We start from the raw sequence: 18210 nt of genomic DNA, 5'->3' as shown, positions 1-18210 counted from the left end.
TCTAGTCGTCTCCATGAAAATGTGAAAGATGGAGAACCACCTGAAGCTGACAAGACCGAAGACTGTGATGAAACATCTGAAGCTGACATGATTGAAGATTGTGGTGACATATCTGAGGCTGACATGATCGATGACTGTGCTGACAAATCTAAGGCTGACATGATTGAGTACTGTGCTGAAGCACCTAAAGCGGTCAAGATCGAAGACTGTGATGGCGGCCTGAGACCAAAACGATGGAAACATCGTAATAAAATAAATTATCCTGATCAAGCTTGTGATGCTGACATGAACGAGTACTGTGCTGAAGCACCTTAATCATGCAAGAGCGAAAACTGTGATGGTGGCTTGAGACAAAACCGATGGAAACGACGAAATAAAATTAATTTCCTGATCAAGCTTGTGATGCTGTCATAATTGAGTACTGTGCTGAAGCACCTAAAGTGGTCAAGAGCGAAGACAGTGATGGTGGCTTGAGATCAAAACGATGGAAATGACGTAATAAAATTGTAAAGCCCTTCGTGCCCAAAAAATATATTATTTTAAATTAATTAAAAACACCTTGGAAACTGCTGGGCAAAATATTAAGAAAATTAAAGTTAATTACCAGAGGGGACACGAGGCGGTGAACAAGACCAAATATACACTCCCTGCACTCTAGTAACTTGGGAGTTCGTGGATCGTTATGTAGAAGAAGGTATATGATAAATATATACACTATATAAATAATTTGGTCTATAGGTTTTCCTGGTTTATTATTAAGAGGTTTTGTTTTAGCATTATTTCGACATGATAATAAAGATCTTAGTAATTAACAAAGTTAAGGGGGAGCCCCTACATTATTTAAAACAATACATATTACACCTTAAGAAACAAATGATTACATTAAAAAAATTTCAAGAATAGCACCAAAATATGATTCTCCCAGCGATTACATATATATTAGTTTCCTTGATTTTACATGTTCTTGAGGATTAAATTAACAAAGTTAAGGGGGAGCCGCTACATTATTTAAAACAATACATATTACACCTTAACAAACAAATGATTACATTAAAAAAATTTCAAGTATAGCACCAAAATTTGATTCTCCCAACGATTACATTTATATTAGTTTCCTTGATTTTACATGTTCTTGAGGATTACGTTCTTAAAGCACTGCTCGCTGGTATCTTTTTAATGAATTTATTCCTTCTATGCAAGCGAAAAATATGTATAGCTCATATCACCCAGGTCTTCCCAGGATGACGTCGGACCGAGAGGAAAACTCTTCTAAAGTGGGAAATCAGCTGCAGGTCCCGAAGATCATGCGGGGAGCAATTTCTCTCTCCAGAAACTTGGACCCTGTCTGAAACACAAGTCAAATTCAAAACGAATTAGACCTGCTTCCAGACAGTCATACACAGTCAGCGCGAAAGGCCAACAAACGGTAGTATGGGTAGGGGGAAAAAACGGATTACTCACCAAACAGGGTGTGGAAACAGGGCCTCCGAGGTGTCTCGCGCCGACATCAGGATGATGTGCACCGAGAAATCGAGAAGCGCGTTAGGAAAACAAATTTTTAAAGAATAAAAAAAATAAAATTTTTAACTACACATGACTTTTTCTAAAAACTACATCTGCCTGGATACTGTACAAATGGGATCACATCCCTTAAGCAACTGAATACATCTTTTATGCAACCGAAAATCGCCGTTCCTGCGAAAAGCCTCTTAGCGCAGAGGATGCCGAGAAGAAGTGGTCAGTAGCCGAGGTCAGAGTACTGAGTCCTGGCGATGACGGTCATAGCTACTAATTAAATCGGGTGGTCGGCCCTAGGAAAAAAGAGGGGGAAGGTTCGGCTCATGGCCGAAAATATGCGAAGGAGTCCGTGGCGGTCGTGACAAGAACACAGACATGTACACTCTCTACCGGCAAGTACAGAAGGCAACAAACAATCGATTTCTACAGGCCGCGAGAAGAAACATAGTGCCTTATGGCGCTGCGACGCTGCTTTCTAGCGGCGTAAAGTGGAACTAATTGAGGCGGTGAGCTGACTTGCCACCAGGTGTCACGAGGGTGTGCTATACACGCTGGCGACCAGGCCCGCGGTTACTTTTTCTGCCGCTAGATGTCGTGGACGTCTCTGTAAGACCAGGGAGAAAGTCCTTGAAATAGCCCATCGTATTGGCTAAGTTCACGTCAGGTCACTGCTCCCGACTTGATTTCTCAGAACTAAGGTGACGTGGAGTGAGAGGAAGGGGGGACAGAAATAGCCACTAAGGTGGGAACACAGGTCTACTGCAGACCCATTCGTGACGAGACTTGCTATTCTCAGCAGGCCTCTAAGAAGTAGCAGCTTGCAGCCCAGAAGCTGCTCTATGCAATTTTGGTCATGAAGAGAAATAAAATTACAAACTCGGGACGTGACTGCAAGCGACAGAAATTTCAACTGGGCTGCCCACGTCCACATTTGACAGCAAAATATCAGATAGGCCCCCTGGGAAAGGGGTCTTCGGTCCACTGGCACAAAGTTTAAACACATGGCGTACACCGGCCTAACAAAGAGTAAATCACTCCCTTAACAACCAGATAAATTAAAAAAAAATAAGATTTCCAAAATAAAATTTAAAATTATAGAAAAATTAAAAAAAAAGGTGACGAAATGCCTAATTTCCGGCACAAAATAAATTATCCTAATCAAGCTTGTGATAATCACTGGTTTGATGACGAAAGTGACCTTGTGGTTGGTGTTGAAACAGAAGACACCAGGGATAATCATATTTATTATAAACATACAAGGAAGATAAACGTAGCAGAGAGATTGATTATACCTCATGGGAAGATCCTAACATATTGGTTGACAGGCTAAGACTTCTACATGGTTCGCTTTGTGCAGGAAACTATTCGAGCATCAAAGAAATATCCTTCATACTTAAAGAACTGAGGGAAGCTGGCTACATAAAATAATGGTTTCCATTAATTGCATGTGTATAAACTTGAAGAAAAATTAAGATTTTTTAAAAATGTATTTTATCATTTCTCGAAAGCTCATTTCTAAATAAATTTATAACTAAAAGGTGTAAAAAAGTCACCACTGACATCCAAATTATACTAATAAAGTCATGCATGTAATCATGTCAAGTTCGATAAAAAAAAAAGTAATTGAAATCAGTTGGAGCATTTGGAGCTGTTGGTGTAATTGGAGCTGTTGGAGCATTTGAAGCATTTGGAGCTGTTGGAGTTTTTGGAGCATTTGGAGCTGTTGGAGCATTTGGAGCATTTGGAGCTGTTGGAGCATTTGGAGCATTTGGAGCATTTGGAGCTGTTGGAGCATTTGGAGCATTTGGTGCATTTGGAGCTCTTGTAGCATTTGGAGCTGTTGGAGCTTTTGGAGCATTTGGAGCATTTGGAGCCTCTGGAGCTGTTGGAGCTGTTAGAGCATTTGGAGCAGTTGGAGCTGTTGGAGCTAAGAATTAGTCGTTTCATGTCTATGCAGGGCTAAATGTTTATAAGATTGCTGGCTTTCGCAAGTGATCCTTTAGTAGGATAGAAATTATGTAATAAATAATATGTTTGTAAAAGAACTTGCTGTGTTTTATTTCTCGAACCTGACATTTTTCTGGTATTTAAATTAAATTTTTTTTTCAGCTTCGTTCATAGATCGAAGAAAGTTTCGATTCATTATGTAAAATAATGTGTGATTTTTTCGGTGAATTTTGGAATTTTTCCCGTACTAATAAGTCAATAAATACAAATATCTAAAATGGCGGTCGTAATGGTTTAAAGGTTGATGGTAATATATGATTTTAAGTCTCTTTTAGGACTTTGATTATAATTATTATAATAATAATTTTTTACATAAAATTATTTTTTTGCATCATCCAAGGATGAACCAAGAACAGGAATTGATATAATCAATCATTACTTTAATGAGTGACTTTTTTGATGAATTTTGGAATTTTTTCCAGAATTTCTAGCTAAATAATTACACGATTCCAAGATGGCGCCCAAATTTCAAGATGGAAGGCACTTCAGTAATAATAAATGATTACTGCACTCTAGTGGGTAAAACTTAGACAAGTATGATGGTAATGTACTCTATAAGACGAGTACACGCACAAGATGGTTTCCTCCAGCAGACGAAAACAAGATGGTGGCATTGACCTCTAGCAGGTGGTAGCTCCTGGTAGCATGTACTGAACGCAAAATGGCGGATCCATGATGGTCGTTAAGGTAAAATCAAATTTCAAGGTTCAAGGTCTAATTTCAAGGTCAAGGTCAAAGTGCAATCCAACAGTTGAGGATAAAGTTATGGTGAACAGAATATTATACTAACATGGTATCAGCACACTCTAGCAGACGAAAACAAGATGGTGGTCTCCAGCGGATGAAGACAAGATGACAGACATGTCGTCATACCAGCTGACGATATATATATATATATACCTTGCTATTGGTGGCGGAGATCAGTCTGTAGGTGGCTTCTGTGGAGGAAGGATCTGTTTTTTTTTGCTCTAATAGTTTCGAATCAAGGACAGGAATCGAACTAATTAATCAGTATTCTAATAAGTAATTTTTTTTTCTCGAATCTCTAGCATTAAAATTATGTATTTTCAAGAATGCGACTGTAACGAAAAGTGCAACAGTGTTTTTTTAAGGTTTTTACTATTGAATTCGATTGATTAATTTTTTAATGATTTTTAAATTTTTTCCCGATTTTCTAACAAAACAATTACGGATATTCAAGATTGTGACCGTAACGATAATTGTTTCAGTTACGTCTTAATACATGATGGTGGTTCTGTCTCGAACAGGTGGTGATATTATTACTTCAAATCAAAAAAATTACATGTACGAATATGCATGTTATTTTTATATATCCCTTATTTTATTCTCAGTTTGGTAAATGTCTCGATGGCCGTGCGGTTAAAGGTGTATGTTACCCAACTTAGAGATCAGAGCTGCAATGGTTCGAATCACAGCACTTCTAATGTATTTTGTTAAAAAATTTAAATTTTTATGTCGATAAGGACCATAATAGCTATGGTAGGTAATGGAACATCGACCTTATGTGATGAATAAGAGAGACGCTGGCGCTCTCTATGAACAAACAGCAGAAACAAAGTCAATGGTATCCAAGATGGTGGAATCCAGAAGAACAAAAATAAAATAAAATAAAGAGCTAGGCTGGCGCTCTCTAGGAACAAACAGCAGAAACAAAGTCAACGGTATCCAAGATGGCGGCCTCCAGAAGAACAAAAAAAATCAAGAGCGTTGCTGGCGCTATCTAGGAACAAAGAACAGAAACAAAGTCGACGGCATCCAAGATGGCGGCCTCCAGTGGAACAGAAAAATTCAATATGGCGGTCATGACGAAAATTTCATTATAATGAGTGGGGCGCTCTATTTAAATATGGCGGATCCAAGATGGCAAAATAAAAAAAAAAACAGATTTAGGTCGTTGAAACCGCAGTCGTCCATTCCTAGATGTCTAAAAATTGTAACGATCGTAAACGCTGAATTTTTTTTACATAGAATGTATAGTATTTCCCCAGTATATAACATTTTTTTTTTCAAACGTTTTCTTTTACTGTAAGTTCTCACATGCTCTGTGGTTTTTAAATAAAATAGTTTGACTCAAGGTTTTTGTCCTAAAGTCATTTGTCCTAACTTGGTTTTTCATAATGTTGTTTGTCCTAAAATCATTTCTCCTAAAAGTCGTTTGTCCTAAAGTTGTTTGTCCTAAAGTCGTTTGTCCTAATGTCGTTTGTCCTAAAGTCGTTTGTCCTAATGTCGTTTGTCCTAAAGTCGTTTATCCTAATGTCGTTTGTCCTAAAGTCGTTTGTCCTAATGTCTTTTGTCCTAAAGTCGTTTGTCCTAAAACTCAGAGTAAGGATTTATCGATACTGGAACCGTCGTTTGTCCTAAAAGTCGTTTGTCCTAAAGTCGTTTGTCCTAAAGTCGTTTGTCCTAATGTCGTTTGTCCTAAAGTCGTTTGTCCTAAAACTCAGAGTAAAAATATTTTGAAGCTGTTCCGTCGTTTGTCCTAAAATTCGTTTGTCCTAAAGTCGTTTGTCCTAAAGTCGTTTGTCCTAATGTCGTTTGTCCTAAAGTCGTTTGTCCTAATTTTTAGGACAAACGAAATTAGGATAAACGCTTTAGGACAAACGATTTTAGGACAAACGACGTGTACCCCATTCTAGCAGGCAAAAATTCAACTAATATGATGGCAGCGCACTCTAGTGGAAGAAAACCATATGTTGGATCCAATATGGCGGTCTTCAACAGACGGAAACAAGATGACTGACATGACATCATACAGGCTGACGTAATATTTGCCTTGGGATTAGTGGTGGGAAGTCAGTCTGCCAGTGGCTTCTGTGGAGGCAGGATCCGTTGCCATTTTTTTATCGTTTAATCTCACTGGGTTCTAACCGAATAATTCATGGCATCAGTGCGTTTGTAATTAAAAATTTTAAATTAGGTTTTTAAATTTAAATTTTTTCCATTAAAATTGGATAGTAATTACGGATTTTCAAGATGGCGATTGAAAAGAAAAGTGCAACCTTGACGCCTTGATTCAAGATGGTGGTTGCAACGAAATCAAGCTTTTTATTAAAAAAATGTTGAATTTGTTAACTAAGAATTGTTTTATATTTTTTATCAGTAAATTACTGTTTATTCCCGCCGGGAATCGAACCGTAAACTGAAATATATCGAATCAATAATTATTTTAACAAACTAATTTTTGATGATTTATGGAATTTTTTCCTAATCTCTAACTAAATAATTACAGATTTTCAAAAATTGAGAATTTCAAGATAAACGATATGGCGTGTGTACTGTGTGTTCATTGCGTGTCTTGTATGTACTGTGGGTCCATTGCTAGTGTGTACGTGTGTTTATTGCGTGTCCATTGCGTGTCAATTGCGTATTCATTGTGTGTGTAATTGTGTGTACATTGCATGTTTAGTGTGTGTGTGTGTGTGTGTGTGTGTGTGTGTGTGTTACGAGTGTGTTAAATACGAAGGGAGTTCAGGAAATAAGTAGAGTACTTACTTGCAAGAATTTATATCCAGTTGGTGCTGTAGAAGATCAATGATATGTGTTAATTTTGTTTCCTCTTCGACACAGTTCACAAATTTCTGAAGGTTCCAACAGCTTGTGTCCTCCGTCAAAGCTGGAAACAGGTAATGCGTAAGTATTCGATAATAGCGGTGATGTAATAAATGTTTATATTTACAACTCAATTGATAATTCTGCTCTCAATTCGAAGAATAATAAATTGCTTCAAGCCACGAAAAAGTTGTGATAAATGTTTTGAAACTGCTCCACTTGAGTCTGTGGAGTCCTTCAGTTCATATAATTGACTAAATGCTACTTACTGACTTAACTTTGATTTACACTTATTCACAAAATTAATTCTTCTTTTCAGGCACAGATTGATTCATAGTGAAACTCGATGATTTATCAGTTAGTAAAAACTTAAAAGCATATTTTACATTCATTATAATTTTACTGATTAAAATTCAATGATTCCAACTGAGAGTGTCATCATCGACATTTCATATCAGAGCGTTTAAGTCAAGATTTCAGTTTCAGAGTGGCGAAGAAAAAATTTCAAGATTCATACCTTTAACGCCAAGTATAATGGTCAGAAAATGTTGAAAAAAAATTCACAAGTTGCTTGTAGGCTAGAATTTACAGAGGTAGAATTTATAATTAAACTTTAATTATAGGAATAAAACTTGTCAATAGAGCTGTGAATATTTCACGAGCCTTTTTTTTTGGTTGCTCCGGCCTTTTTTATAGTTTTTTTTACCAAAACTGAGATTGCATCCTTTGGTATCGCATGTTAAACGCATGTGGGTAAACACCTTATCTGCTTGTTTATTACTGGCCCAGATCCATCAGGCGCGTGTCAAAAGCACTCTATGTGAAGTTGTATATGCTTCAAGTATAATTTACTACATTATGAATCCATTTAATTCTCAAGCCTCTTTTTTAATGTTATTTTTTATATTTTTATGATTAACAACTATGACTATAAATACACAGGATGAGTATGACTTCGACTGACCAACTTGAGCCGTAGATTCGTTACGAAATATCAGTTAAAAACATGTAACTGCTAATACACACAGCATATGGTCTAGTGTTCTTGAAGCTGGAGTTGAACAAATTGTTTATGGAAAAAAACATAACAAAATATGCAGATGAAACACTTAGCGTCTAGATGTTTATTTGAACCAAGTTCCACTATCAACCTAAAACTTATTGCTAGTGTAAATTGGTTTTACTGAAACAATTGAGGTAGTACCCATTTTCCCCACACATTTTTGTTACTTCATGTACTCATGATTATTTTAATGAACTACTTAATTTTAACACAGTGAAAATATTTCCGGTGGTTGCAGAAAGTTTAACAGTTAAACTTTATCCATTAACTTAGTGTTCCATCCTATAACATCTTATAAACTTTCTTAATTTTTTGCAATAAACTAGTTAGTTCAGCTCCAACTTCAAAGACGTATATCATCCTTAGAAATCACTTTATAATTGTGTTTATACATAAGTTATTTTTTCCAGAAAATATTTTTAATCGTTTTCCCAGTCTTTCTCAACCATCACATTCAAGTATTATTGTATTTTCGCTGACAGCTAGGAGAAAAATGCATGGGCTACATTATTCATATTCGATTCTCCAAAAAAAAATCAGAGTTAAAATGCGAGAACAATGCAAAGATTCCATATTAAATAGACGCTGTTAGCTTACTGCTGTGCTTATTCAAACACTTTTCAGAAATTTGTAGCATCAGTTTTTAAGTGGTGCGCGTTCGGCAAGTAGGCTACAATGTATTTCCGGCACTGGTGGTATTGCGTTGTTAGACCATATTCTCCATTTTCTACGTCTCAGTCAGTGTAGTTGAAGCATACACTTTAGTCAAACTTTAGTCCACATCGTCCACATCAGTAGTTTAGCAAATGTTGCATCTAGAATTGTGAAGGGGGAGGGGGAATTTTCCCCTGAAAGTTAATTAATTAATTTGAGAATTGAGTTCTCACCCAGCACTTAAGATGTGTAACAGTTGTTTATAAAACACGTAAAATTTGTAAAAGGTATAAAATATACATAGCTCCAAACTCATGCTCTGGGGATTCAAGATATTACTTGTTAAAAAATTTCAAAGCAGTCATGAGGAGTGCCGACAGAAGTGAAAACCTTTTCGCAATTTTTACGAAAAAATATTATCACACAACAAATTTGTTTTATCACGTTAGTAAAATGACTCCTAAATTACTATAAAATACGCATTGCATAGTAATTGTAGGTATTAAAAAATAAATAATGATGTTCTTCATTTTTAGGTTATATTGCTACAAAGACTCCGATTTCTTCGTTATTCAAGCTAAATACCTATATGAGAATACTAATATATTTTATACTCATGTTTTACTGCACAGTGATCGTATACTTAAGATTTAAAAGCGCAATAAGTTATACTAATAGGAACATATATAGTGTTATCGTTAACATGTCACGTGACCATGTCGACGACGACCTACATGAATTTACTCCATATCCAAACCTTCTCATGTAAGTTTTCACTTCAAAAATATCAGAACTAATTCTAGGACAATGGGAGTCAATATTTATGAACTGGATTTAACAATTATAATTAATTTTTTAGTTAGGATCTTTGTGCTCTTCACGATCAGAATACTTGGCTACGCCATTGGCGGGCGTTTGCGTGCTTCTGTTCGAATCGCTTGCGAGCGCCGACCAATGGCAGTGACTGTTGCCATTTGTTACTTTGATGTATATGTGTTTCCGTTCCAACGGGAAAGTGTAGCTTCCGATCAGCCAGTACGGCGACAACTAGCGAGATTTTATGGTACTGTGGTTGTTACACAAAGGTTTAGGGCGTGTTATGAAAAACAAATGCATTTTAAGGGGGAATATTTTCACCAGGTCTGAGTTTTTAGGTATTTAGCAACGAACTGCTACACTGATTTAATTTTGCGTTTTGTGACTTTGCCGAATATTGGGAATAGTTTAATACAACTTCTTAAAATAAGTTTTTTGAGACTAGCTAAACTTTCATCACACTTTTAGGTACCAATGAGTCGATTCTAACCAATTATACTTCCTCCGGAGACTGTAAGCTTGAAGCAATTAATATCTTGCCAAAAATTACAGAAAGTCAATTTTTCTGTATGATTTAAATATGTTTAAATTTAACCACATATAAATTAGAGTAAAATAGAACTCTACAATTGTTTCGGAGACTGGAAGCTTGAAACAAATACTAACTGACCAAAAATTTCAGAAAGCAGATTTTTCTTTATCATTCAAATATGTGTAAATGAAACTGCATATAAAATACAGTAAAATAGAACCAAACAAGACACAATATACTGGCTGTAAATACCAACTAAAGCAGCTGAAGAAACCGATCATCTAAGTAGGAGTTAGCGTGGTAGATGCTCACATCTCAAAGACTCGTAAGGTTCTTGGCAGAAGTTATCGTAGACTGCATTCAAGCCACTCATCCACATGTCGAAGTTGCCTCTGCCGTCTTTAGCGTTACAGTCGCCATCTATGATTGTCGACGCACACTGGAGTCCGTCGTTGGCAGCACTGCGTGTCGTAGGAACATAAACAAACAGAAAATACAGCCATTGTTATGAGGTTATCTTTGAAAGATAATATCAATGTCCGGTATGGACCCGATATGCATATTTCTCTGAGGAATTCGGAAAAGAGATGTGCTTAGCAATGGCGTATGTCCAAAAGCTTACATCAAGTCACTGTTATGAGGGAAATTACCATAGAAAGCAATGGCTCAAAATAAACGTTTTGTTGCGACCACAAGATATTTATTTTTATCTGAACTTCACAAAATATTTTGTGTTTGCAACAAACCAATATTTTTTTCTCTACGAAGTGTTTTATTAGTAACAGCCCAATTGTCCTGTAATTAAGAAATGTTTTGATGGCACTAAAAATTATTTTACCATTACGAAAATTTTGGTAGCGGTGCAAACCTGTTTTAAAAACTATTTTACTTAATTTTTGGCTGTGGTAAAGTGGTTTCTCGATTTTTGAATTCTTAGGTACAACATAAAAATACAACACTAAAGATTATGTTTTAATGAATTTTCTGTTTTGGGCGCATTCCTGTTTGTGCATGAATCATGGCCATTCAGTTACCGAATTTTAGTAGTCAGCTCTAATTATTCAATGGTTTCTGCGAACTGTAAATTTCGAGAGACGTTACACAACGATTTTTAAGTAGGTTTATGCAAGTTAGTAGGGTCGTGAACACGTTAATTCTGACATCTGACTGGCTGAAGAAACCCAAGGAGACTGCCTAAAGTAGGTGCTCAGCCAAGCCTACCACGTGGATGAAGTATTCAGAGAATACTTCGTAGGTCGCGGAGTGACCCGACGAGCACTGACGGAATGAACAGCTGAGGGGAACGAGAGCACCCTTAGACAAGCCACCAGCTCACAGCAACGTCTGCCACGTTTCCAACTTGTGACAAATCTGAGTGCGAACCCGGCGGGAGTTGAACCCGGATCGCCTTATTGCATTGTATTATTTTGACGTGACAACGTCTAATAAATCGATGAACGCTGGCTGCACGCACGAAAAATTGTCCCACTACGGATGTCCCACTACGGATGTCCCACTACGGATGTGTTTACGCATGCGTGGCATCTCTATGGTATGTTGCGGACGGTACAAAGAACTCGGCCGGCACGTGGCGGCGTACTGCTCCGGTTTAACCCCGCCATACTGCAGGGATAGGCGGGTCGCGCTGGTTGGATCATGCCTGCGCATGTCGCCACACACGGCTTGGGGCAGACGACAACATAGCGGGGTTCGAGGTTATTGTTGAGCACCGCGCCACGGGAGTATATTCGCAAGGAAATGGCGTTCTTACAAGTACGTATTATTTTAATTACTACTGTAAATCAGTATATTTAAACAGTGTTGTATGAGTATTGTTTTAGCTGTGTAACTAAATATTTATTGCTGGTATGATACTTTTCATGTTTTAGTTTGACATTGGTAATTATTTGTCATGAGTTATTATTTGATCAACTAAATCACACACCGTATTATAGTTATGAGCCCACGAGCGTGTAAATATTTCGAGTTCAACAGAGAATATGCTAGTTAAAAGAAATTCAAACAAATATCGTGCGTGGAATATTATTAATTTATAACATCTGAAACTATAATTTTCAATATGGCCTCGTGGCAGTGCGGTTAGCATGGCTGACTACCAATTATAAGGTTGTCTGTACGATTACCGGCAGCTGCGAATTTTTTTTTTGTACTTGTAAAAGTAAATACGGCGCACGCAACATTTCAAAAGTAATAAATATATTTGAATTAATGAATGCAAATAAAAGTAAATTTATTAATTAAATTGTACATTTCATTTCACTCCTTTGTATCCATACAAAATAGTGATAATTCAATAAATATGATTCAATTTTATTCATAAAAGTATGCAGTCATTTCATCAATGTTTTTTATGACGTCACGTTAAACTATCGTCCGTAAACCGACTTTACAGACAACCAAATTTTTTGTAAATCAAACAGAAATATTCATGTAAAATTACAAATATGAGTAAATTTCTACATTTACATTAAAACAACTGGACCACTACAAAATAGTGTTCGTTGTAATACTGGGTTCGGAATATTAACCGGGAATGTGTGCTTTGTGTTGTCCCAGTACCTCCAACAGCTAAAGTTATTTGTAAACCGTTCCCTGAATAGATTCAAGTAATAACTGCGCACGATAGAACAAAATAAAATCAAATGATTGAATATTCGATTATCTTTTCCACGGTTAAAATAAATTTTGCTCGAATGAAACATCAATTAAAATATGAATTCATGCACCAAATTTCGTAAGAAATACTTAGTATATACTATCTCGAAATACGTATTTCATATATGCAAAAATAACCATAGCCATGTGTTGTACAACGTTATAATATATTTCGTGTAGCGTTACATTTATTTCTTGGCAACAGGCTTCGAAAGGAATCTTTAGTAAAAGTATACATAAGTTTTTTTTTTTGTGAGAAAGGCGAGTAAACAGACCACTCATCATGCGTGAGCAGACCGAAAGTTGGTGGGAAAACTTCCTTCACTTCCACGGGATAATGACCCAGATCAGCAGGGTGAAATAGGACAGTTTACTGTATGTGCTGGCTTACCACTGCTATCCACAGTGTACAAGAGTGTTCACAAATTGCTGAGCATTAATTTATAGGGTTGCCGGAGATGCCAAAACAAGCGAATTTTGGCAATGAACGAGTGTCCGGAAACGAAACCCTGCAAATTCACAGGCGCTGACAGTAGCGCGCAAATTTGAATTACGCGCGCATATCGGGACTACTCCATTGGCTGAGAGGACGCGCGATCGCAGCGCAGTGGCGTTCAAAAGCGGGAACCAGGAGACGAGCTGAACGCAGACGCCTGGAGTTAGCTCAAGGAACCAGCAGCCTGGTGTACAGCACAGTGAATTGTGCGTTATGGTACGTTTACACGTTTGGCTTTTGGGAGTTTCACCCATTGTGTGTGGACTGTTAGTAAGTACAGTGCTGGGATAACAGCAATAGCAATGCATGTTGTACGGGGTGGCGAGAGGAATTGCAGCACAAGCAGTGCGCATTTAACAAGAGTCTTTCATAACAGACATGTCATTAATAGTTAGACCTTAGTCTGTCTTAAATCAGAGACTGCCCACTACTTGGAGTTCCATACCACGAAGGGTGAGTGCCTGTAACATTGCAGTTTCATTTTCGGACATATGCTCCTAAGAAAAAGTTTCTTATTTTGGCATTTCCTGCCGCCAATTAAAATTATGCCCCAAATTTTTCACCATTTTGTAAAGGCGTATGGTAGCTCTATACCAAATAAGAACGCGTCGAAGGAAATTTCTCGGAAGCAAACTATCCTGGATTATGTCTTGACTCTAACCTGTAATGTTCATAATGTTTGGAGAAAACTGATCGCAATATAGTGATTTCCTCACTGTGTAAAACATGTGTTTTTCTGCAGCTTACTCATGTGACCATCCTCACGACTTAATGGTACCTATGAATAGAATTTTATATATACGAGTTAGTTTTTTAAACTTACCTACACAGCTCTGCTGGGCTCGCAGACCTATCCGTCAAATATTGTGATATGTCGGTGTACAGATCCGAGAAACACCTGTCAGCTAGTTTGGGCAAGCACGCGATGTCATCGTCGTTGTCGTCCGAGCTGCCACTATCTTGGCAATCGCAAACTGAAACAGATAAACGCAAAGAGCTTTATTTGTACGTCAATTATACAAATACGTCGCTGTAGAGCATTTTATTTTTAATTTCGTCGAATACAAGATTTTATTCATGTATATGTGTGTGTATGTTTGTGTATTGGTGTGTTTGTATGTGTGCTATATACTAGTTTGTGTAGTGTACAACATTGGTGCCAATCTGCCTTGCACTAGGGCATTGCAGCAACCTATGTTCCAAATGAGGTTTCAAGAAAATTTATCTAATAATTAAAATACTTATTAAATATGGCAACTATTTTCTATGCATATCTACCGTCCCTTAAGTAAAGAAAAAATTCTATAACAATTATGGGTTCGGTGGGAAAAAGCACATATTTCAAAATCCCTTATTTTATAGAAGTTATTTTATTTGTTTAGCAACAGTTAATAATAGTAGTGTATAATATCCGAGTCTGAGACAATGTTATTCTTATGGAACTACGATTTTGTGGTGGATTCTTGTGGCGGCTTGTCAATATTCAGAATCGGCCAATTTCGGACCTTTCCCTCGCTGGATGCCTAATATCAGGACCAGGTCGTCAATCTTCGGGTACTTTCGTCTCTTTTTTTATCCGCAATCCTGTAGAGTGGTTCGCAGTTGTGAAGGTGTGGGCTGCTAGGTTCACTATCATCGTGGATAGTCATACTTTTATACTTTTCTCGGTATTGGCTACTTCTACTGTAAAAATAGTTTTATGTTAGTTCTTATGGTGGTTCCTTAAAATATTTAAATGAATAAAAATATTTCAGAGGTGAGGGTATTCGAACCCTGGACCGACAGACCACCAGCTCAGTGCTTTGACAATTTTTTTAAAAATGTATTTATTATATTTAGTTGCATACAAAAACAAACGTAAAAATAAATGTCAATTACATGTTTGACTACATACAACATGCATTTCCTGTGTTCAAACAAATAACAATGATTGTTTATACAAGTTAAAAACAAATACATAAAAAATTAAAATACTTTCAGACCAAAAATTTATACAAAGTCTAAAAAAAATCGCAATTCATCTGAGTTCCTTAGTAAAACATTAAATATAAAAAGTGAAATAGATCCACACTAGGCTACAGTGTCAACCATATTAAAAGGATATTTATAAGCGTATAATAATTGTAATTAATTTTAAACCTTGACCGCTAGGAACTCTGTATTGGAAAACATACGCCTTTGTACGCAGGACCATCGAGACAATTACCAGACTGAGATATAAATAAGGTTCATAAAAAAATAACACACATATTTGGAATGTATCTTTTTTTTTAATTTGAAGGAATAATATCATCACCTGTTCATAACCGAGACGTCATATTTCTTTTTTAATACATGCTACCAGGAATGCTAGTTAACACGGAACGACGGAAGAATACCATATCGGAAGACTACCATAATGACAGTATTCCGCCTGGCCTCTTAGAAAAAGGCGGAAAAGTACCATAACGGAAACCTGCCATAAGTCTAAAGGACGAGATGGAATTCTGCCATATTTTCTTACACCCTCCATGGAATGAGTACAGCAGCATTGTCCTCGAAGTAGTGTATAGAATACTCGGTAGGTAGCACTGTAAACCTTCTAGCTGTTTCTCAGGTTAACTTTAAAGTTTACAGATAGCGCTTCTGACGGTGATAGTTGCAATAACATATCATTTCCAGACGTCTGCGAGAGAAGTCGTCGCCTTGTTTTACTGAGTCATTCAGGACGCGTTTGATTCCGCACTGACTTCGTGTGATTGGTGTTGTCACAATCGACATGTACCTGAAAGAAACCCACCCAATCACGGAACACAGATGGTGCTACATTGTTTTGACTTTCAGCTGGTCTCGTCTCGGAATCTTTTCGCGAAATATGCATGCCCCTAACTAAAAGCCAATTCCAACACATAAAAAAAACATCTGATAAAATCACGTGCGATCTGAAGAGGTGAAATGGGGCTGCACCCAATGAACACGTGACATCGACTTGATTGTACACACCAAGTCTGGGACCAAGAATTAAACCTAAATTTGCAAGTCTCAAAAACGATTATGTATACCATATACGTCTCATCATACATTTACGGGAGGAAATAAGGCTTACTAAAACTGAAAAATATGTTTGTACTTTTACAAGGAAAATCCTTGAAAACACTGTTGCCAAGAATATTACTTGTAAGACTACAAGACTGAGCTTTGTACCAAATTACAAAAGTTACCTACTCTTGTATCTTTATAACGATTTTTCTTTTTTTGTAAATTCACAAGGCCTTTTCTGGTACTTTTTGAAAGGCTTTGCTTTGTAATTTCCCAAAGCTTCTCCCTGTACTATCTCCAGTCTTGATTTTATTATTCATTATAGCCCGAACTGTAATTAATATTTTATTTTTATTTTTATTATAACGCCCCCGCAATCCCCTTCGTGGATGGAATTTCGTAAAATTCGTTTTCAGTTGAACTCAAGATGACAAAAATAATAATTTCGCCAAACTTAAAATGTGTAGGAGCTATAGATTTAAAGTAATTTTTTTTAACGCCCCCGCACAGCCCTAAGTGGGTGGAATTTCATCAAATTCGTTCTTGGTCAATTTTAACATGCCAAAAACAATATTCTGGCCAAGTTTTATACCTATAAGAGCTAAAGTTTGAAAATGTGGATTTTTTTTTTATTAACGCCACCGCAACCCCCCTTGCGGATGGAATTTCGTAATATCCAATCTTAGCTGACCTTTACTCGGCGAAAGGAATATTCCTACCAAATTTCAAGTCTCTAGGCCTTACGGATCCTGAGATATCGTGATGAGTCAGTACATAGGTGTAAATCTGTTTTATATATATATATATATATATATATATATATATATATATATATAGAGAGAGAGAGAGAGAGATAATGCAATATTTTACTTACTTAACCGTCGGTTGTCAGGGAATTGAGATTTTTGGTCACTAGATTGCATTTCATTTTAACTAGTGACTTGGAGTTAAAACGTTAACTAGACTCATAACACTTTGCATGTTGCTTATTTATTCAAATTCTTTTTAAGATAATAAACGTAATTTACTCATGTCGTTCGAGTATTAGGACTGTATGGTCGCGTTTTAACTTATGGTAGATTTCCGTCGCCCCCAGACGAAATTATTCGATTATGGTAGTCTTCCAGTATGGCAGTTTTTCAGTATGGCAGTCTTCCAGTATGGCAGTTTTTCAGTATGGCAGTCTTCCAGTATGGTATTTTTCCAGCATTGCAGTCTTTCGTCGCCCCACCTCCCCCGTCAAAACAGGAGGAAAAGTACCATATTTTTTATTTTTACAGATCGGGGCTATAAGTATACAGTGCAACTTCCTATAACCCATTTTTTTAAACATTTGTTTCTATGAGTGCGCGATCTGTTAAGTTGATTTATGACTGGAACTACAGAAAGTAACAGTCAGAAGCGCTATCTGTAGCCTTTGAAGTTAACCTAAGAAACAGCTAGGGGGTTAACAGTGCTACCTATCGATGTATTCTATACACTACTTCGAGAGCAAAGCAGCTGTACTCATTCCATGGAGTGTATAAGGAAATATGGTAGAATTCCGCCTCGTCCTTTGAACTTATGGCAGATTTCCGTTATGGTACTTTTCCGCCTTTTTCGAAGAGGCCAGGCGTAATACTGTCATTATGGAATATTTCCGATATGGCAGTCTTCCGCGTCCCCGTTAACACACATAACCTGCTAGATTTCGTCACCGCCATCTTATTTTTAGTAAACGATACCAGGAGCGCTAGCGTACACTGTCTGCCAGTGCGTGTTGCCGACATATTAGTTTAATTTTTATCCGCTAGAGTGCAGGAATCAGTTATAACAGTCAACTGACATTGTATCCGCCATCTTGACATTTAGGTGGGATCT

General features: G+C 37.0%; 1 protein-coding gene across 1 annotated transcript in view; it reads right to left on the bottom strand.

Moving 5' to 3' along the window:
- The window catches only part of LOC134529144 (uncharacterized), a 34263-nt gene that overhangs the window by 10642 nt on the left and 5411 nt on the right, over positions 1-18210 (bottom strand). Inside the window, exons 2-4 of the mRNA XM_063362915.1 lie at positions 14156-14306; positions 10473-10621; positions 7039-7159 (exon numbers count right to left, since the gene is read on the bottom strand). Coding sequence (XP_063218985.1) covers positions 7039-7159; positions 10473-10621; positions 14156-14306 — 421 coding nt within the window. The remainder of the gene's footprint in view (positions 1-7038; positions 7160-10472; positions 10622-14155; positions 14307-18210) is intronic.

This window comes from Bacillus rossius, chromosome 2 (assembly GCF_032445375.1).
Source record: "Bacillus rossius redtenbacheri isolate Brsri chromosome 2, Brsri_v3, whole genome shotgun sequence".
Taxonomy (NCBI): domain Eukaryota; kingdom Metazoa; phylum Arthropoda; class Insecta; order Phasmatodea; family Bacillidae; genus Bacillus; species Bacillus rossius.
The sequence above is the reverse complement of the archived record's forward strand: the minus strand, read 5'-3'. Positions and strand labels throughout refer to the sequence as shown.